This window comes from Rutidosis leptorrhynchoides, chromosome 1, assembly GCF_046630445.1.
Source record: "Rutidosis leptorrhynchoides isolate AG116_Rl617_1_P2 chromosome 1, CSIRO_AGI_Rlap_v1, whole genome shotgun sequence".
In the NCBI taxonomy this organism is placed as follows: Eukaryota; Viridiplantae; Streptophyta; class Magnoliopsida; order Asterales; family Asteraceae; genus Rutidosis; species Rutidosis leptorrhynchoides.
In genome coordinates this window covers 333,162,932-333,185,629 of record NC_092333.1, presented here as the reverse complement: position 1 = coordinate 333,185,629, position 22,698 = coordinate 333,162,932, and the positions used below count along the sequence as shown (strand labels likewise).

Sequence of the window (22,698 nt, the reverse complement as noted above, 5' to 3'; positions counted from 1 at the left end):
GACTTTAGCCTCTCCAAAAAGTCATTATAATTATTCATTGAAACCCCATCATTTACTCATTCGCATCTTGTAATGAGAATTTCCATACGAATCATTGGGAATTAGCAATCAGTATTTTGAAATCTCGCAGCATGTCTACGCCAACAGTTATATGTGTATATATAACGTCTATCTTCTGGACTTAATTTGAATGTGAAGATTCTGAAAAACACTTCGAACTACGAATTAGTTCTCCGAAAATGGAAAAATACTGATGAAGCAGCAAAAAAAAAAATATAAACGACCTTAACAGTAAAAGTTTGATGATAATGAATAGGTGTGCTGGCAAAGCGCAGAAAAAGAGAAGTCTTAGAACTGGAAAACGGATTGAGCAAGTAGGAAGGAGGCTGTGGACAAATTACAAAGACTGAACCTGACTTCAAAGGATCCAAATAATTCAGTATCTGCTGAAGTCATTAACGAATACCTTGCTCCTGACTCTAAACCCATGCGGACAATATTCTTCATCATCCTCTGATATTAGAAATTCTAAAATATCATCATATCTTTCATTATAAATATCCTCCATATTTCTGAAGATATTTTCTTAATTTTTCTTATTTGAAGTCATTTACCTCTTCGCGCTATCTGTATTACATCATAAAAGAAACTATTTTGGTTTCTAAATTCTGAAACATTCAAGTTTAAAATAGGAATATTTTGAAGTAGTGTTGGGAACTGAAGCATGAATTAGTATAATATAATGACACTTGATCAACGTGATTATATTACAGTAAGTCATGCTGAGTTTCTAAATGAAACGTGATGATTCACAGATCATAACATCATCATGTGCCATGTTATACGACTCTTGTATTCTATTTAACCTCTAAAATATCAAGAAAATATTTCTTGATGATTCGGCCTTTTCCAAGGTATTTTAGTAATTTGACAAGTCAAGATCGTGCCATCACAATTTCCTTCCTAGAACATTAACAATGTTCATTTTGAAATTCATATCTGTGAATTCTGGACCATTACAAGCGGTGCTTAATCGCAAGAAGAAGAAACGAAAGGACAAAACTCCAAAATAGAAATTGGGGTATAAATTGCAGCAAATAAAAGAGAGCATTAACTGTGAATGATAATGATTATAGAAGACAGAAGCAGAGACTTTGAAATATAAGGGAACATATAAAGCCCAACGACAAACCAGAAATTATAAACCATATATATCGATGCATATAGCAATATAAAGACACGGGAGAACTAGGAACACTATAAACCTAAGAGTATAGTAGAAGTAAATAGATTCTTCCGACGGTAGATGAAAAAAAAGAAGAATGACCGATATGAAAGTTAGAAGTATATCGAGAATCAGAACTGGATGGAGCATATTGATGAATACTTTAAAATATGAGTTGAGGGGGAAAGAATAGAAGGTGATGAAACATGACTAGGAACTTAGAAATCAACAGATTTAACTCACACAATGGCAGAATAAGTGAATCAAACCCTCTAGTGAATAGGTTAAGTTTTTTTTTAATTAATTTAGTCAAACCACAACTAAATCAAGTGTGATTAGATCAACACCTAGAGCTATTATTCACCACCTGGGTGATTTGGACTGAGAGAGAATCGAAGGAGCTCACTAGATCTGAGTGTGTGTAACAAATGAGAGGCTTAACCTAAAATGAAGAACATAAGACTTTATATACCCCTGCTGTTGACACACCCATACGATTCATTCATCACACGTACGAGTTGGCTTCATCAACCGTACGGGTGATCACTCACTCGTGTCTTATCATTTAGGTTGTAATTGTGACTTAGCTCAGCATCAACCATGCGTATGAGCCTGTCAGCCGTACTAGTGAGGCTTCACTCGTACGTCTGACTAAGTCTAACATAGTCAAACATCTAAATCTCGTTCCTGCAGTTCCTGTAACCACATACAAACACGGATAGGATAATAACGAGCAATCATGGTGGCCTGTAAACTGTTGTACTTGCAATGGACGTGGGTAGATGTCTAGGGACTTGCATAAAATGCATCAACAGATGGTGTGAGTTGTAAAGAAACGAAGGAGGTGAATTTATAAGAAAATCTCCGACAGAACAATTAAAATGGACGATCGCATTTAAAGCGGATCCTAATTCCCTTGATTACCGGAGAGTCAAATCTTATTAAGAAGATTTTCTTCAAATCCCTTAAAATTTGGGAATCAATCATATCTACGTCAAATGATAAGATGAATCTACACTTACTCATTTCACTCTTCTATGTTAGCTTCATTCGTACTCTTCATATAAATGGATTGTTTATCCAAATTATTCGTTGATGATAAAACTCTAATTTTCAGCCCGTATGCATCATGAAAACATACTTATTATCATTCACGACCTTTCCACTCAAATTTCGGGACGAAATTTCTTTAACGGGTAGGTACTGTGACAACCCGAAAATTTCCAACCAAATTTAAACTTTAATCTTTATATGTTTCCGACACGATAAGCAATATTTGTTAAGCTAAATTTCAAGAATTTTAAACTATGTTCATACATTCATTCAACCTCGACCAAGTTCCAACGATTCACGAACCATTAAACGAATATGATTATATATGTATATGTGTATATATATTATAACTTGAAACGTAAACAAAATATTAGATTAAATACTTTATATGATTGTATCTGTTTCAAAATGTTTATCAATGGAATTAGAAGATAAGATCAAATGATTGAATTATCAGATATATTGAATTATGATTACAAGTCTCTGTTGAAAGGCCCACGTTGATTTGAGAAATCTTTTCATTTTAACAATATTCGGAAAATGGTAAAGTGATTTATAAATATGAACAAATTGTCAATTATTGAGAACTAGACAAAGGATAGTGGAAGATTGAATCTCATAAAGACTCGATTGATCTATTTAGTTTCAAATGTACAAAAACGTTTTCAGTTTAAAAAGAACTTTATTATTAAAACGTATATAACTTTTATAAATATCTAGAACCACTTTTGACAACTCATTACTTAACTAGTATGATAAAGATAACGATATTTATATTTTATTTTATTAAATATATATAACGATTTAAATTAATATTATATATATTTATACGCGTATTATACGTACATAGTTTTATACTTTTACTATACTTAAACTTTACCTTTACTTTATTTTTACTTTACTTTAACTTTAATAATTCATACTTTAATAATTCACTTTAATAATTCATAATTTAATAATTCACTTTAATAATTCATACTTTAATAATTCACTTTAATAATTCATACTTTAATAATTCACTTTAATAATTCATACTTTAATAATTCACTTTAATAATTCAAAAAACTATTATAAATAGAATTCAATAGGTTTCATTATTTCATATAAACTTGAAAATAGTTTTCTCTAAACTCTCTCAATCGATTTACATATATATATTTACTCCGTATTATCTCAAGATATTATTAGTATACATAAAATATTACGACGGAGTGCTGTCCGAGTGATTTCGAAGTTGTTTTTTTGAGTGGGATAGGATTAAGGAAATTATAGGTTATAGCTATGGAGGTGATTGAGTATGGTTCATGGGTATGCTCGTGAGGTCAATATAGTGTTTATCATCTCCGTTGCGTTTACGTACCTTTCCTGCAATATTGAATCTCAATATTGATATGTGAGTACTCATAATTTAATTTTTACATACTAATAGTGTATCCCTGACTAGTGCTCGAGTATATAGGATTATGCATGCTTGTACTTTTGATATTGCCATTAGATAGGTTATGTTGATTCCTGAATTAGTTACATATACGATTGAGATAAGGTATAACATATGCATTTTGTTGGAAAGCTAGCGAAAAATAATTGAATTTTGGTTTAAGAATCACTTGAATCCAAGTAACGGTTAGAAAGTTATGAAATAAACAAATTGCATAATTAATTTCGTAATTAAAATTGCTGATGATAATTAGTGAACTAATTTTTTGGGTTATAAAAAGTGGTTATTTGGATTCTACTCGTCGAGTAGTTGAATTTTCATATAAAGCACGTCTCGTTTCGTTGAACGGTTGTCAAGTTATGAACAAAAGAAGTTTTGCAAATTTTGATGAAATGTCGAAACGGGAACTGAAATTCTCGCTGATCTGCGTTGTTTCATATATAAAAAAAATACCACTAAATTCTTTGCTGTAAGGTCTAAAAAACGACTCTGGCTGTTTGTCAATTCGAGTCTCGACGATTTTTCTAAAAATCATCAAAGTTGACGGTTTGGTCACATTTTAAAATTCTAAAAAGAGCTGAAACTTTTTTATTTAAAAATGTCAGTTTTGTATCAGTTGTCATGGTCGGCCTGATATGTGTTTACTCTTGCCAAAAATTATGTTATATCTTTGTAGTAACGAGAATTTGCAGGCTTTGACCGTTTGTCAATACGAGTTTTGAGGAATTTTCTAAAAATCTCCAAAGTAGGCTACTCGGTCACTTTTGTAAATTTATTAAAGCTGAAAAAAAAATTAACTTTGAAACGCCAAAAACGCGTTGGCAACTACGAGTTGTCTAGGTTTAGTTTACTTCTGTAATATTTATGCTTAATCTTTTTGGTAATGTGTAACTTTTATCTTTGGCCGTTTATCAATCGGAGTTCCGATAATTTTTTTAAAAATAGCTGAAGTGGCCCGTTTAGTCATGTTTGATCGAAAATCATTTTTGTATAAGTTATTATATATTTGCATGCGACCTCATTTTTACTTTGACCTTTGACTTTTGACTTTAACCTTTGACTTTTGACTTTGAACTTTGACTTTTCCTGTTAACTTTTCAGTTAACTTTTTGTGTTGATTTTCTCTATAAAAAAAAAACCTAAAATACTATTTTATGATTATGAAACCATTCGTGTTACGTTGTTTCACACGTCACCTTTTACTAGAATCTTAATTGAGCATGAGTAATATAACATGTTACTATACTGTAGAGTCAGACTCGAGCTATAGGATAGGATTACACTATGACCTGACCTAAATTGCTATACAAATATTGACCAACATATAAATATACATAATTAATATAGGTTCGTGAATCCGAGGCCAACCTTGCACTTGTTCAATGACGTTATATGTATTTTTACTACGAAATACAGTATGGTGAGTTTCATTTGCCTTTTTACCCTTTATATTTTTGGGACTGAGAATACATGCGCTGTTTTTATAACTGTTTTACGAAATAGACACAAGTAATTGAAAGTACATTATATGGTTGAATGATCGAAATCGAATATGCCCCTTTTTATTAAGTCTGGTAATCTAAGAATTAGGGAACAGACACCCTAATTGACGCGAATCCTAAAGATAGATCTATCGGGCCCAACAAGCCCCATCCAAAGTACCGGATGCTTTAGTACTTCGAAATTTATATCATGTCCGAAGGAGGATCCCGGAATGATAGGGGATATTCTTATATGCATATTGTTAATGTCGGTTACCAGGTGTTCACCATATAAATGATTATTTTTGTCTCTATGCATGGGACGTATATTTATGAGAACTGGAAATGAAATTCTTGTGGTCTATTAAAATGATGGAAATAAATGATTATGATAAACTAATGAACTCACCAACCTTTTGGTTGACACTTTAAAGCATGTTTATTCTCAGGTGTTAAAGAAATCTTCCGCTGTGTATTTGCTCATTTTAAAGATATTACTTGGAGTCTTTCATAGCATATTTCGAAGAACGTTGCATTCGAGTCATTGAGTTCATCAAAGATTATTATTAAATCAATTTATAGTTGGATAGTGGATATTATGAAATGGTATGCATGCCTGTCATTTTTCGATGTAAAGAAAGATTGTCTTTTAAAAACGAATGCAATGTTTGTAAAATGTATCATATAGAGGTCAAATACCTCGCAATGTAATCAACTATTGTGAATCGTTTATAATGTATATGAACGGGTCCTTTCAAAACGATCATGTGCACCATAATGATCACGATGTATGTCACAACGAGAATTTTCATCATCACTTCTTGAAGATTTAACATCATCTAAAATGGTGAGCATATAGTTTGTAAAATAGTCCGAAGAACTCGAAAACAACATTGTTACTAAAAATTAAAAGACAAAGATTTTTTCATATTTAGGATAGAATTGATAAAGGTAGAAGATATATTATAAAAGTGGTGAGGAAAAATGAGTGAAGGTGTGTTAATGTTTTTAGAAAGAAAAAAAAGCGAAACAAAAATTAAAAACAAAAAAGAAAATGGGAAACTAGCCTTTTAGCAGCTAGTTTTTAAAATTTCAAATCAGCAACAGTCATATTGTACACCGTCGGTACCCCAACATTGTGATATTGACGTTGAAACAGACAATGTGCCGGTATCGACCGACGGTCGATCCCCACGTCTAGGTGTGTGCATGGTCCAGACCCGGACCGAACTAGGTTATAACCGGACCGACCCGAGGACCGAATTTCTAGAGAAATGAAAACCAAGGACTGGACCAATGATATATGGTTCGGTTCCGGTCCGATTCTAGATCAGTTCAAGCGGTTCGTGTAAAAACCCGACCTAGATATCAAAATAAAATTTAGATTTATAATGGAAATTTAAATCAAATCAAAATCATAGTAATAATATTAGTTCTAAGTCAAAAGAACTTGTAAGAGAAAAATATGAAAGAAAAAGCTTGATAATATACGAACAAATATGAATAGAAAGCTTATACTAATTGCAATTCATGAAGATGAGTGAATTTCATGGATTAGCTTCAAAAGTTTATACTTTAAATATGGATATTAAAATATGGGATATTGTATAGTATATTAGGAGGTTGTATATAAAATGTATTAGTGTGCACCTGCTAAATTTTAAGGTTTGAGGATTATATTATAATGAATAAGTATAAGTAAACGTATCAATTAAAGGAATTTATATCATGCACATAAGGAATTTATATAATTCGGTTCGGTTCGGTCCAGTTTCATGTTTTTTCGGGTTTGACCCGGATCGGATCGGACCGGACTGATACCCGAAATAGTGAAAATATATGGACCAAGCACCGGACCAAATATCCTTGGGTACTTCGGTTCCGATCCGGTTCCACCTTGTTCTTCGGTTTTTTTGTTCTACCCGAACCATTCACAATCCTACCTACGTCGAATTAGACCGACGGCGAAAAAAATGATCCGGACAGAGTGCTCATATAAGACAATGACGGATGAAGTAAATTATTTATCAAGATACTGCGGAGTAATAAATAAATAATAAATAAATAATACATAAATAAATATCAAATAATAAAATAAATTTCTTCCCGAAAAATGTAGTCACTGTTATAATATATAAATATATATATATAAATGGATAGTCAATTATTGATGCACAAAAGTAATATTATTGTATTACCTAAACTTGTGATATTTTTGCTATAAATAGCCATGAATGCAAGCATTAAACTTGTACCATTTCTCACACTTACAAAGTGTTTCTTTCTTTCTCTCCATTATCATCTTTGTTCTTACACTTCATTATTAGTATTCTTAATCAAGAATCAAATCACTAAAGGTAGTTATAAGCCTACTGAATTATAACATCAAGAATCAAACCACTAAAGGTAGTTATAAGCCTACTGAATTATAACACGTTATCAGCACGATAATCTTAATACTAATTATGGTTGGCTCTGCCACCTAAATGATATATGGTCGGTTATACCACCTGAATAATATATGGTCGACACTGTCGTCTAATTATCATTTTTGTTACTAACATTTATATTTCAATTATCTAACATTTATATGGCCGACACTGTCGCCTAATTATCATTTATGTTACTAACATTTATATTTCTATTATCTAACATTTATATGGCCGACAATGTCGCCTAATTATCATTTATGTTTACTAATATTTATATTTATGTTATATAACATTTATTAATGATTGCTTACATATGGTCGACACTGTCACCTACTTATCATTTATGTTTAATGTTTATATACTTATGAATATAAAGTGACTATAATTTATCATGTTGTTTGTTTTTATAGAAAATGTCGAATCTGGAAAAGCTTAAATTTTCTCCTTTAGAATCAACTAGAAACAACTACATGCCATGGGTTATAAAAGTTAAAATGCATCTTAAATCAATGGGCATTCTTGAAGCCATAAATGAAAACAATACTTGTTCTAAAAAAGAACAAGCAACGGCATGTTGCTTTATTCATCAACATATTGATGAATGCTTACAAAATAATTATGTGACTGTAGAAGATCCCCATGTTTTATGGGAAGGTCTCAAAAGCAGATTCAATAATCAAAGAGAAATTTTACTTCCAGCTGCTATGGAACAATGGAGAACATTAAGGTTCCAAGACTTTAAGAAAGTAAATGAATATAGCTCAGCTCTGTATAATACATGTTCACAACTTAAATTCTGTGGACATGAAATAAGTGATGCAGACATGATGGAGAAAACTTTCTCCACAATGAATGCTGCAAACATCACAGTGCAAAGAAATTTGAGAATGCTAAAGTTCAAAACATATCCTGAACTTAATTCATATCTCTTAGTTGCAGAGCAAAATGATGAGCTATTAATGAAAAATCAGCAATCCCGTCCTACTGGTACACTTGCAATCCCTGAAGCAAATACTGCAAATAATTATAAACAGGGACAAGGATGCTGGCAAGGTCGTGGTCATAATAACCATCACCATCATCATGCCAAAAGCCATAACTATGGTAGAAACCATCCTTATGGTAATGGTAAAGGGCGAGGACGTGGTCGTGACCGTGGTGGTCAAAGAAATAATAATCCACGAAAATATAAATATCAACCACAAAATAAGCCCACTAAACAAGATGTTGAAGAAAATTCTTCTAAAAATTCTGAAGAATCTTGCTACAGATGTGGTAGAATGGGCCACTGGGCTAATACTTGCCGAACATCTAAACATCTTGTTAAGATGTATCAGGATTCGCTGAAAGATAAAGAAAAGGAAGTAAACTTTGTGGATAACGTCGATCCAACAGTCACTGAGAAACCATCTGATTTATATGAAGATTTCTTGAATGTTTAAGTTGTGTGTCTTTCGAAAAATAAACGATTTAATATCGTCTGTCTTTGTCATTATGTTTGCTAAATGTTTCAGTACTATCTATTTGCGTGTAAAATATTGTGTAATATTAATGTACTCACTATTTATTTCTTATATATGAAGTTCAATATGAATTTTGCTGGAATACAACATCAATCAAGTGGTGGAGATCTCTGTATAGCAGACAGTGGAACTACACACACTATACTTAAATTCGAGAAATATTTTATTGATCTAAAACCAACGGAAGGAACTATACATACAATATCAGGACCTGCTAACTTGATAAAAGGGATAGGAAAGGCAAATTTCATACTACCAAATGGTACAAAATTTTTAATAAATGATGCCTTATTTTCTCCCAAGTCAAGCAGAAATTTATTGAGTTTCTCCGACGTATACCTTAACGGGTATGATTATCAGTCAGTGACAACAGAAAATGAGAAATATTTAAGTATCACTAACAAGAGTCATGTGGTTGAAAAACTGCCAAGACTTAGTTCTGGATTACATTATACACATATAAATGTACCAGAAATACAGATGGTAGTTAACGAAAAATATATTGATCCTGGTGTATTCAGTTTATGGCATAACAGATTAGGCCATCCAGGATCAACAATGATGAAAATGATTATTGAATGTACTCATGGACATCCACTAAAGGATAGAAAAATCCATCATGATACAATGGTTCCATGTACATCTTGCTCTCTTGGAAAATTGATAACTAGACCCTCACCACTTAAGGTTGAGAAAGAATCACCAATGTTTCTTGAAAGAATTCAAGGTGATATATGTGGACCAATTCATCCACCATGTGGACCATTTAGATATTTCATGGTTCTAATAGACGCATCTAGCAGATGGTCTCATGTTTGTCTGTTATCAAGCCGTAATGTGGCATTTGCAAAATTTCTTGCCCAAATTATTAAATTGAGAGCTCATTTTCCTGATTACAACATTAAAAGGGTGAGACTTGATAATGCTGGTGAATTTACATCTCAAGCATTTAATGACTATTGCATGTCTATAGGAATTGTTGTTGAACATTCTGTTGCTCATGTGCATACACAAAATGGTTTAGCCGAGTCATTGATTAAACGTTTACAGTTAATCGCTAGACCATTGATAATGAGAACAAAACTCCCTGTATCTATATGGGGTCATGCAATTTTACATGCTGCTGCATTGATTCGCATCAGACCAAGTGCAAGTCATAAATATTCCCCCCTACAACTTGCTTTTGGTCAAGAGCCAAATATTTCCCATCTTAGAACATTTGGTTGTGCAGTGTATGTTCCAATTGCGACACCACAACGTACAAAAATGGGTCCTCAAAGGAGGTTGGGAATATATGTTGGATATGAAATATCTTCAATATTAAGGTATATTGAACCTATGACAGGTGACGTTTTTACAGCACGTTTTGCTGATTGTCATTTTAATGAAACATTGTTCCCTAGATTAGGGGGAGAAATGAAAAATAAAGAAAATGATTTTTCATGGTGTGAACCTCAATTAAAGTATCTTGATCCTCGCACAAAAGAATGCGAGACAGAAGTTCAAAAGATAATGCATATACAAGAACTTGCAAATCAATTGCCTGATGCATTTACAGATACAAAAACGGTGACAAAATCATATATACCAGCAGTAAATACTCCAGCTCGAATTGAAATTCCAAAAGCTGGCAATAACGTCACTCATGAATCTTTGCCATGTCAGAAACGTGGAAGACCAATTGGTTCAAAGGATAAAAATCCTCGAAAAAGAAAATCAGCTGATAATGAAGTAAAAGAAAGTGTTCAAGAAGAACCACAAATCAGTACTCCTACTGCAGAGGAGATTGATGATGTCAATACAGAAATTGCAATCAATTATGCATATTCAAAAATATTATGGAACCGAAATGAAATGAAAAATCTTGATGAGAAATTTTCATTTAATGTTGCATATGACATCATGAATAATGATGATGATCCAGAACCAACAGCTATGGTTGAATGTCGAAATAGACATGATTGGGCTCAATGGAAAGAAGCAATACGAGCTGAATTAGAATCACTCAATAAAAGAAAAGTTTTCGGATCCATCATTCTCACTCCTAAAGATGTGAAACCTGTAGGATACAGATGGATTTTTGTCCGAAAAAGAAATGAGAAAAATGAAGTTACAAGGTATAAAGCTAGACTTGTAGCTCAAGGTTTTTCTCAAAGACCGGGAATTGATTATGAAGAAACTTATTCCCCTGTTTTGGATGCAATTGCTTTTAGGTACTTAATCAGCCTGGCAGTTTCTAAAAATTTAGAAATGCATCTCATGGATGTTGTGACTGCTTACCTATATGGATCACTTGATAGTGATATATATATGAAGATACCTGAAGGATTTAAGGTACCAGAAGCATCAAATGCAAAACCCAAAGAAATGTATTTGATTAAATTACAAAGATCTTTATATGGGTTAAAACAATCGGGACGTATGTGGTATAACCGATTAAGTGATTACTTGATAAGCAAAGGGTATACAAATAACCTTACTTGCCCTTGTGTTTTCATTAAGAAAACAACATCCGGATATGTGATCATAGCTGTTTATGTTGATGATCTTAACATCATAGGTACAAATAAAGAGATCTATGAAGCCATTCAACTTCTAAAGAAAGAATTTGAAATGAAAGATCTCGGAAAAACCAAGTATTGCCTTGGTTTACAAATTGAGCATATGCCTAATGGTTTACTTGTACATCAAACAACATATACTGAAAAGATTTTGAAACGTTTCAATATGGACAAGGCAAAACCATTAAGTACTCCTATGGTTGTTAGATCACTCAATGTTGAAACTGATCCATTTCGTCCATGTGAAGATCATGAAGATATTCTTGGACCAGAAGTACCATATCTTAGTGCAATTGGAGCTCTTATGTATCTTACAAATTGTACAAGACCTGACATTTCTTTTGCAGTTAATTTGTTGGCAAGGTTCAGCTCTGCTCCTACCAAAAGACACTGGAATGGGATCAAACACATATTTCGATACCTTCGAGGAACTACTGATTTAGGATTATTTTATTCTAACGAATCAAAACAAGATTTGGTTGGTTATGCTGATGCAGGTTATTTATCTGATCCACATAAAGCTAAATCTCAAACTGGATATGTATTCCTAAATGGAGGTACTGCAATATCATGGCGTTCTCAAAAACAAACACTTGTTGCTACATCATCAAATCATGCCGAAGTGATTGCATTACATGAAGCTACTCGGGAATGTTTTTGGTTGAGATCAATGACACAAATCATTACTGATTCTTGTGGACTAGAACGCGATAAAAGTCCAACAATTATCTATGAAGATAATGCAGCTTGCATAGCACAGATGAAAGAAGGGTATATCAAAAGTGACCGAACCAAACACATACCTCCTAGATTCTTCTCATACACTCAAAATCTCATTAAGGACAACGAGATTGAAATGAGATATGTTCAATCCAGCAAAAACTCTGCTGATCTTTTCACGAAAGCACTTTCAACTGTAATTTTCAGAACACACGTTCATAACATTGGCATGAGACATGTTCAAAAGATGTAACAACCGAAGCGATGTCTACTTGAGGGGGAGTCAACTCCATGCTGCACTCTTTTTCCCTTAGCTAAAGTTTTTCCCACTGGGTTTTCTTTAGCAAGGTTTTTAACGAGGCAGTAACTTACAGTTGATCTTCAACAAACAAAATTGCTATCCAAGGGGGAGTGTTATAATATATAAATATATATATATATATATATATATATATATATATATATATATATATATATATATATATATATATATATATATATATATATATATATATATATAAATGGATAGTCAATTATTGATGCACAAAAGTAATATTATTGTATTACCTAAACTTGTGATATTTTTGCTATAAATAGCCATGAATGCAAGCATTAAACTTGTACCATTTCTCACACTTACAAAGTGTTTCTTTCTTTCTCTCCATTATCATCTTTGTTCTTACACTTCATTATTAGTATTCTTAATCAAGAATCAAATCACTAAAGGTAGTTATAAGCCTACTGAATTATAACATCAAGAATCAAACCACTAAAGGTAGTTATAAGCCTACTGAATTATAACAGTCGCAATATTGATACTTTTAGGTGTTGTTTGTTTTCCTGTCTGCAGACCTTATTATGTCTTATGTCTGCGCGGAGGCAGACGTTTTTACTGCAGACAGTTTGTTTTTCTGAAGACATAAGATAAAATAATGTCTTATTATGTCTGCAGCCTCGCAGACTTAGAAATGTGCTTCTAAGTGCTGCAGACAGAATTAAGTTATGTTGCAGACATAAAAACAAACAGTCTTCATTATTCAGCATAAAGACCTTCAGACCACATCTTCTTAACAGACATGGTCCGCAGATCTTCAGACAAAAACATCTTAAAAAACAAACAGCACCTTAGAGTAACTTATTTATCAAGATACAACCGAGTAACAAAACAAAAGCTTAAATTAAATCTGTCTTTAGATTTAGATGATCAACCAGAGTCAAATCCAAAAACATGCTCACGCTTCAGCTGCCGCACAAGATTATAGCTTCGATTCGTAATCAAAAACTTATACTTATTCTCCTTCCGCCATGTCAAGGTTCTAATTTTAATTTTGTTCTCAATTTTCTGTATTTCATACTTCCAAATTTTAAATATTATTGGTGGAATGTGTATATATGTATTCCTGAATAGATTGTTATTGGTGGAATTATGATTAATGCAACATTTTACTTGTAAATTCGTATATACAAATCGTTAGTTAATTTATTTTGGCTATACGTTTGAGTTAGGGTTTAGTATCTCATGTAGGTTTCAGTAATTGCAATGTATGTGTCTGGTATGATTGGTAGCCTTGTAGCATAAAATTGAAAATGTGAAATAACAAAAATAAAGGTAACCTAACTGTTCAAAAATTGAATAGCTCGTAATTGATTTGTTTATTATATATGCAGGTTTCTGGTAGTCAGAAATATCAAAAGAATTGCACAATCGATACGAATAAATGGTTGTGTAGTTCGACCCGAAAGCAGGAAGTATAAGTTAGTTAATAGTGTTGGTTTAAATTCACGTAGCAGTTATCATCATAGATATTATTCTGTTATTCCAACTAATGATAGAAGCACACATCATGCTCAAACTGCTTGGAAATGGCTTTCTCGTAATTCATTTCAAAACGGGAAAGAGTTTTCTTCTATAAGTAGGATTTCACAAGCATTTAGTTTAGCAATGAGTCGATCATATGTGGTTGTTCCGGGTATATTTGCGGTAGTATGTGGGAATATGGCATATGCTCAAACAGGGCAAAATCTTGAATATTATCAGCCCAGAAATAGTCTTTACATGCATGCCGAAAACGGACACACTTTCTTGATTTCATCGATTCTTTCGATGTATGAAGGTTTTGTATTACTAATCAGAGCTATATATTTAGCGATTTTGTTCTCACCGACAATAGCAACGGCACCATTTGCAGAGTATTTTTCTAACGTATCAAGAAAAAAGTGGCTTCGTCTTGTACGTTATACGTTGGAAATAGCGGGCCCTGCTTTTATAAAATGGGGTCAGTGGGCAGCAACAAGACCTGATCTTTTCCCTCGTGATTTGTGCACTGAACTTTCGAAACTTCACACAAAAGCACCCGAACATAGCTTTTCTTACACTAAAAAGACGGTTGAGGAGGCTTTTGGGCGTAAAATTTCAGAGATTTTTGATGTTTTTGAGGAGGTTCCAGTAGCTTCAGGAAGTATTGCTCAAATCCATCGAGCCGTTTTGAAATATAAGTATCCTGGTAAGCCAATTAAGCCTTTAGTAGTTGCTGTAAAAGTTAGACATCCAGGAGTAGGTGAATCGATACGAAGAGATTTTGAGATTATAAATGCGGTGGCCAAGATTTCAAGATTTATTCCTACTTTAAAATGGTTGAGATTGGATGAAAGCGTACAACAATTTGCAGTTTTTATGATGTCTCAAGTGGATCTTGCTAGGGAAGCTGCTAATTTGGGTCGTTTTATTTACAATTTTAGGAGATGGAAAGATGTTTCGTTTCCAAAACCTGTGTATCCGCTTGTTCATCCTGCAGTTTTGGTGGAAACATTTGAACAAGGAGAAAGTGTTGCATATTATGTCGATGAACTTGAAGGACATGAACGTTTGAAGAGATCTCTTGCTCATATTGGGACTCATGCACTTTTAAAGATGCTCCTGGTAACATATTCTTCATTATTGCATTAATGCTTCTACATCTTCATTTACTTTCAATAAGTAGTAATCTTTTTTTTGTTTCTGAAAGGCAACAATTTTATATTTTATAATTATAAATTATATATAAGACTAGCAAAAGCTAGCAACTACAATGGTTCTATATGATACAATATGTGTTTATGAAGAAGAGATTAAAATAAAAGGTTGTTTATGCAGGTTGATAACTTCATACATGCGGACATGCATCCTGGGAATATTCTAGTACGTAGTAATAGGTCTTCTTCTCGTAAGAGAATGTTCAAATCTAAGAAGCCTCATATTGTATTCCTTGATGTTGGGATGACTGCTGAACTTTCAAACAGCGATAGACTTAATTTAATGGAATTTTTCAAGGCTGTTGCTCGTCGAGATGGTGACACCGCAGCAAAAGCCACTTTAAGACTCTCAAAGCAACAAAACTGTCCCAATCCTCAAGCCTTTATAAAGGTAATTTCAAATCAAAATTGTTATTTCATTTGAAGCTAATAGGTAGTTGACTGTTATATGTATATGTGCCTATTTAACCCTTTCGGTATTCTTTTCTGCATATATGTGCGTGCGTGCACACATGATTGCTTAAATAGATGCATATACACATACGTGATTAGGTAGCTTACAGATGATTTGAGCGTAATGTATGTGTGTGTGTGTGTGTGTGTGTGTGTGTGTTATAGGAAGTGACAGAATCTTTTGATTTTTGGGGGACTCCGGAAGGGGAGAAAGTGCACCCTGCTGACTGCATGCATCAATTGCTAGAGCAAGTGAGACGTCATCGAGTTAATGTCGATGGAAACGCCTGCACTGTCATGGTTACCGTTTTAGTTCTTGAGGTACTATTTAATCATTCCCTTTTTCATTCAAATTTTCAACACCAAAACTACTACAACAGGAAATAGGATGTATGTTCTGTCGAGTCCGGAACAAGTCAGGTGTTGACCAACGTTGACTTTTAGTATTAAATAAGATTAACATAATTTTTTTAGCTAAATTGACTTTGACCGAATTTGACTTGACTTTCTAATATTGATCAACTTTTTAGGCTTTTGCGGTTGAGTGGGGATGGGCTAGTCCCCAAACCGATACGTTTTCCGACTTTCCAACATTGTAGTTAACGTATTTTAAATAAACTAATAAGAGAAAAACAGTCAGATAAGCTATTAACATGTTGACAATTGCTCGAAGTGTAACTATAATGTGAAATTCGAGTAGAGATTTCAAAGTTACAATTAAGCTAAAAAGCTTGAAATTTAGCAGAAAAGTGAGATTGATCCAGTTATAGAGATGGTTGTTGATCTGCTCTATTATTACAATTTTGCAGGGTTGGCAAAGGAAGCTGGATCCAGATTACGACATAATGCATACTCTTAGAACATTGTTACTCAAAGAAGATTGGGCAAAGTCACTAACCTACACCATTGAAAGCCTAATGGCTCCATGAACACACACGAGAATGAATGACTACTTCCAGATTACAAGATTTTGTAAAACCACCCAAGTGTTTATACAACAGTTGAAATGAGTGACTTTGGTTAACGTTATATCTAATTGCATTTCTGTTAATGATTAGTATTGATTATAATGAGTTCAGATCAAAACATATACTTAGATTTTACACATACAACAGTTGATAAACTTTATTTTGTCATTTGTTTAAGGATAGAATAGTCAATTCTAAAAAAAAAAAAAAGAAAAAAAAAATGTAATTGATGTAAGATCACTGAGCACTGGGTGTCGTGAGCACTGGGTGTCGTGACGCTTCAGTTCAGTGTCTTGCTGATGACTGGACGTTGACTGGACTGACATTGTAAACTGACATTGGTGAAAAAACAGGGGAATTTGGATGATTGTCAGTTCCGTGTCTTGGAGAGAGAAGATAGGGTCCACCAATTATTTATTTATACATTTTCTTTTATATTTTTAACACATTATTAAATAGAGTTAATGAAAAAATACGAACAAATATTAATTTAAAAAATACATTAAAAGTCTTAAAATACACTTTTATTAAAAAAAAAAAAAAAAAAGTCCTAAAACGATTACAATTAAAAACCTAAAATTAAAAGTTGCAAAAAATAAAAAAGTCCTAAAATTACTTATTAATCCTAAAATTACTTATTAAATCCTAAAAATTACTTATTAATCCTAAAATTTACTTATTAAAAATAACAACAATTTAACGAGCAGACGACGGCGGGACCTCCGACGCCGGACCGACGCCAGGTCAGTGTCGTCCGACCGTCGTCTGCAAAAAAAATGTGATGGCGACGCCGGTTAAATGTTTCCCACACCTCATGCTCTAAAAGCCTGCCTCAAAGATCAAAATGCAAAGTACAAGATTGCTGATATTGATGCATAGCTGTTCGTCAGTTAGCAAATAACAAGGTATAGATTCATTAAACGGAACTCTAAAATAACAACAGAGGGTAAAAGCATTCTCCGCGATGACTACTTTAATTTCATCAAGAATTACAACAATGTTTTTTTTTTTTTTTTTAAACTGATTGATGCCCCCGTATTCTTCTTTTGATGTAACCAAACTTGCAAATGAGAAAAATGCCAAACAAGCGAAGAGCATATGTCACCTTTAATAACAAATTATACATACAATCTCTTAATGAGAGAACTATGGTAGTAATTAGGATTAGGTTGGCTAATGAAAAAAACTGGATGATGGATACATGAAAATCGAGATGAAACGTACATGGCGTTATGGATATTATGAAAATTTTAATTTCAAAATACTCAATATTATTATTATTATATTATTATTATGACACCCTACAGTTAAAAGTGTTGCTCATGATAATTTTTGAAATTCTCTTACAATGGTCAAAGTCAAATGTAAAACCTGAAAAGTATTGGTGCTAACAACATTGAAGATATATAATTCATATGATTTTACAGAAATGGAGCAACTTTTCTGCTAATCTTAGCTATTTTTCAGCTTCATTTGCAGATCACCGGCCTATTTGTATCCTGATTCAAAGTCCTCAAAAACATCTTCTGACATAAACTTCCTTTTCAACAACAAATTTCAAGGTATTGGTATATTGGTAACTTACTTCAAATCAACGAGTAAGATAACCTCAAGGATAATACATTCATTACAGTTTTGTGCACAATCAACATGAGTCAAGTTTTTGATTTTAGCACTAAACTACGATCTAATTTCAACCATAATACATTCTCATTACTGTTTTGTGCACGATCAACATGAGTCAAGTTTTAGATGGCTATGTCGAGTTCTTGTAAATTTTTGTCATTTCTTCGAGCATCCACCTGCAAAAGGTTAAACCAGCACCGGAATTCGTATGATCTGCACTTACTACTGACTATATAGAGACACTTAAACAAACAAAGACAAACTAAATTTGAGTGCAAGCTACACTAAGAAATATATCTCTTCAACAATCATACATCTAATGTGGAAAACATTCGAGTGACAAAAGACAAACAAGATTTGACTATGCTTTATATTTCTTGAATCTTAAAATACATTATAAACAAAAAGTATACAAAAGGAGATATCAGTACTCACCAGAGAAGTTACAAAATGGGTTGATGTAGCCTTTTGGAATGCGAACAATGAACAGGGACCGCCTTCACCAAAATCCACCATCTGAAAGTAATTCATGTTTATCATATGATAGAAACAGAACCCCCTCCATAAAGTTACATCTCATATTTGACAATTGTGACTAATTTGTTTATACTTTTAACTTTAAAAGCTCATATCAATCGAGGATGAGAAAGTGCCAAGCGAGCAGGACCATCAGAGCCACTTGCATGTCAGACGTGTTTAAGATATAAAAACTGCAGCAAATCTGAATGATCAAAAAAGCAATCCTACATCAACAATCATTATACAAGAAAAGTAGCGAATGGACGCAGTGTTACCCAATTAATGGTGCTCCTCGTGTACCAAGGACTTCCATCATTAGAATATGCAGATCTGTAGCATTAAACAATCAAGTGTAATGGAATAGTGGTGACTAAATGTATCATAAAAATAACTACTGAGTGTGAGCATGTCTCTTTACTTTGAAGTAATCACAAGCCAGAAACAGCCAACGGACACAATGACAAAAACAACAAAAGCAATTGTGAATTTCTAGTATACATATAGTTTCACCTTTGTGTTTTTAGCTTGATATATCATGTAAGCCAATCATAGATTTATACAACACAATGAAAGTAGCTTCTGAATTTTAATATAAAAAAGGTTCAACACAACAACTCATAGAAAGCGCATGTATTTCGACAACATGATAAACTTTAGTCTTAATGGTGGGCCCTATAATGTGCACATTGGAAAGAAACCCCTTGATAGGTTGCATTGTTTTTCCCCTCATAATGTCTGCAATTATACTACCACAGTGAGGCTAAGAAACTACAATTTCGATCATTTTTAGTTAATAGTACATTGTTCCTCCCTTATGTCTTTTTTAAAATACGTTTGGATCCATTTATAGCCAACCTCAACTAGTCTGATATCTGATACATGATACCAGGTGTTGGAACCTTATAACACACTCTGCAGATGGCAGTTCCATTTAAGTTCGTCTCTTTGTCTATAACATATAACATAGAAATAAAGATATGTAAAGCAAAAGGGAGAAATAACTAGTGACCTGTCAAGCACTCGCCAACGAGCACCAATCTTTGCATCTACATCATCAATTTCTTTCTTGATCAATTGTAGCATATCATCAACTTAAGCATAGATAACCGAATCCACAAAAGTTGAATGGTGACAAACAAAGCATGGATTATTATTTAAACATCAGTTTAGACAATCTTACCATGTTTATCAGTGCTGGAGAGACTTGATCATGTACATTAGTGTAACTATCGATTTCCTAGCTCACAGGCAACTTTATATGCCTTCATGGGATCTTTTTCACCACTGGTACCTTCTTTGTCCATCATGCTATGATACAAATTAATCTGCAAATAAAAAACAATAAAGAATTACTATGGTGTCCTGATAGTTGGCTACAAGCGTACTACACCACTATGCCAAGGTTCCCTAACAACTATATGATCCAACAAAATAGAACAACTTCTTTTGACTATGAAGCATTGATCGAAGAGAAACACTAAATCATCAATCAACGTAAATGACATATTCAAGAAAGTGAATAAAGAGTAAGTTCCCTACAAAATTGATGCTTTCAATTACAAACTTAAAGCTATATATAGTTTAGGGTTCATAATTAGGTGCATAATCATCCCTCACTTTTTACTCTCTATAAAATTGTGATTGGTCACATCATCACCACCATATAATCGACATTGATTTCAGTATATCGCAAATTCCAAACGATTTTGATTCAACATATAAAAAGTGACACATTCAACCACAAACTTAAAGTATTATAAGCCTAATAATATGTTTTCAATATTTATGACACATTTATAGCTTGTAACACGTTCTCAATTTACGAATTGAATGAAAATCAGAAGTTAGGATTTCCAATCAACATACCTTTAATTCAAGTAACGATAATTTTCATGATTAACAATATACGTTTATTAATTTGAACTATAAAAACAACGAACAATTTGATTGAATTACCTGTCTCGCGATGTGAGCTCTGTAGCAGTTCTTCAATCAGATGTCGGATAACAATGAATTAAGAAACTTAGGGTTTGATATGAGAGAACATATAGAGCTTCATATACGCGAAGAATTTTGGGCATGAGTTTTAATTAGAAGAAGAATGATTGAATTGTTATAAAGTATTGTATTTGTTGTTCACATTTTTAGAACCCTGAAAACAACTGGATGGTTTTTAGATCTTTTCAGTTGTATCAGACGATTTGTATCGGGCCAAAGCCACTCGAGGCAAAGCCACACTCGTTGAATGCGAGTCACCATGGAAGCAACGACACTTTCATCTGTAAACCAGGTGTTGGATGTTTCAATTTTCGGGGCGTCCGTTGCTGTGCAACGGAAGAAGCAACTGGGTGAGTTACAATTTTGTTAATTTTATATTATTTTAAAAATATTATTTTTATCTAGTGAAGTCCCGTACAAAATCAATGTGTACGGATCATCAACAGCAGGTCCATTACACGGTTACAACATTATATGCTGTTTTAAAACAAGTTTTGCATTCATGAAAAGGTAACGTTTTTACCAACTTCAAATGTTTTACAAAAGATGGCGTCTTTACCAACGTCGAATGTTTTACAAAAGATGACGTCTTTACCAACGTCAAATGTTTTACAAGGATAACGTGCTTCTACGAATCAAAAGCATTAACATAAGTACGTGACACAAAGGTCATTACAAAACCATTGTTCAAATGTAACATAAGTTGTGAATGCAAAGTAAAAGTTTCATGATTGAGACATCTCTAAACAATGCAGCGGAAGTCTAACACAGCGAGTCTATAACAGCGGAAGCAAATCGTCTAAGCACCTGAGAAATATATGCTTTAAAAAGTCAACACGAATGTTGGTGAGCTATAGTTTGATTATAAACAACAATGTAATGTAGACCACGAGATTTCGTATTCAAAACAGTATCTCAAATCCGTATGATAAAGTATGTGCTTATCCGTAGGCACCCAGTAACTAACTTAACAAGTAATATCACCCCCTAAAAGTACACCTGGCAAGTGAAATGTCCCGTTCTTATTGATTAAAAACGTTCCATATTAATTGATTTCGTTGCGAGGTTTTGACCTCTATATGAGACGTTTTTCAAAGACTGCATTCATTTTAAAACAAACCATAACCTTTATTTCATCAATAAAGGTTTAAAAAGCTTTACGTAGATTATCAAATAATGATAATCTAAAATATGCTGTTTACACACGACCATTACATAATGGTTTACAATACAAATATGTTACAACAAAATAAGTTTCTTGAATGCAGTTTTTACACAATATCATACAAACATGGACTCCAAATCTCGTCCTTATTTAAGTATGCGACAGCGGAAGCTCTTAATAATCACCTGAGAATAAACATGTTTAAAACGTCAACAAAAATGTTGGTGAGTTATAGGTTTAACCTATATATATCAAATCATAATAATAGACCACAAGATTTCATATTTCAATACACATCCCATACATAGAGATAAAAGTCATTCATATGGTGAACACCTGGTAATCGACATTAACAAAATGCATATATAAGAATATCCCCATCATTCCGGGACACCCTTCGGATATGATATAAATTTCGAAGTACTAAAGCATCGGTACTTTGGATGGGGCTTGTTGGGCCCGATAGATCTATCTTTAGGATTCGCGTCAATTAGGGTGTATGTTCCCTAATTCTTAGATTACCA

General features: G+C 33.1%; 1 protein-coding gene and 1 long non-coding RNA gene across 4 annotated transcripts; one reads left to right on the top strand and one right to left on the bottom strand.

Annotated features, from left to right (window-relative positions):
- Positions 1 to 13,601: 13,601 nt before the first annotated feature.
- On the top strand, positions 13,602 to 16,975 carry LOC139870327 (uncharacterized). Its single transcript, XM_071858155.1, has 5 exons — positions 13,602 to 13,746; positions 14,102 to 15,353; positions 15,567 to 15,836; positions 16,064 to 16,219; positions 16,708 to 16,975. Exons 1-5 carry the CDS (start codon positions 13,739 to 13,741, stop codon positions 16,825 to 16,827), a joined length of 1,806 nt encoding a protein of 601 aa, XP_071714256.1. The 5' UTR covers positions 13,602 to 13,738; the 3' UTR covers positions 16,828 to 16,975.
- Positions 16,976 to 18,229: 1,254 nt separating this feature from the next.
- On the bottom strand, positions 18,230 to 21,325 carry LOC139870318 (uncharacterized). 3 transcript variants are annotated; one of them, XR_011766540.1, is made up of 4 exons: positions 20,968 to 21,325; positions 19,287 to 20,336; positions 18,928 to 19,202; positions 18,230 to 18,668 (listed from the first exon to the last, which is right to left on the bottom strand). It is a non-coding gene; the product is annotated as an uncharacterized lncRNA (long non-coding RNA). The 3 variants fall into 3 exon arrangements; XR_011766541.1 differs by having other exon boundaries at positions 18,928 to 20,102; positions 20,192 to 20,336; XR_011766539.1 differs by having other exon boundaries at positions 18,928 to 20,336.
- Between the last annotated feature and the right edge of the window lie 1,373 nt (positions 21,326 to 22,698).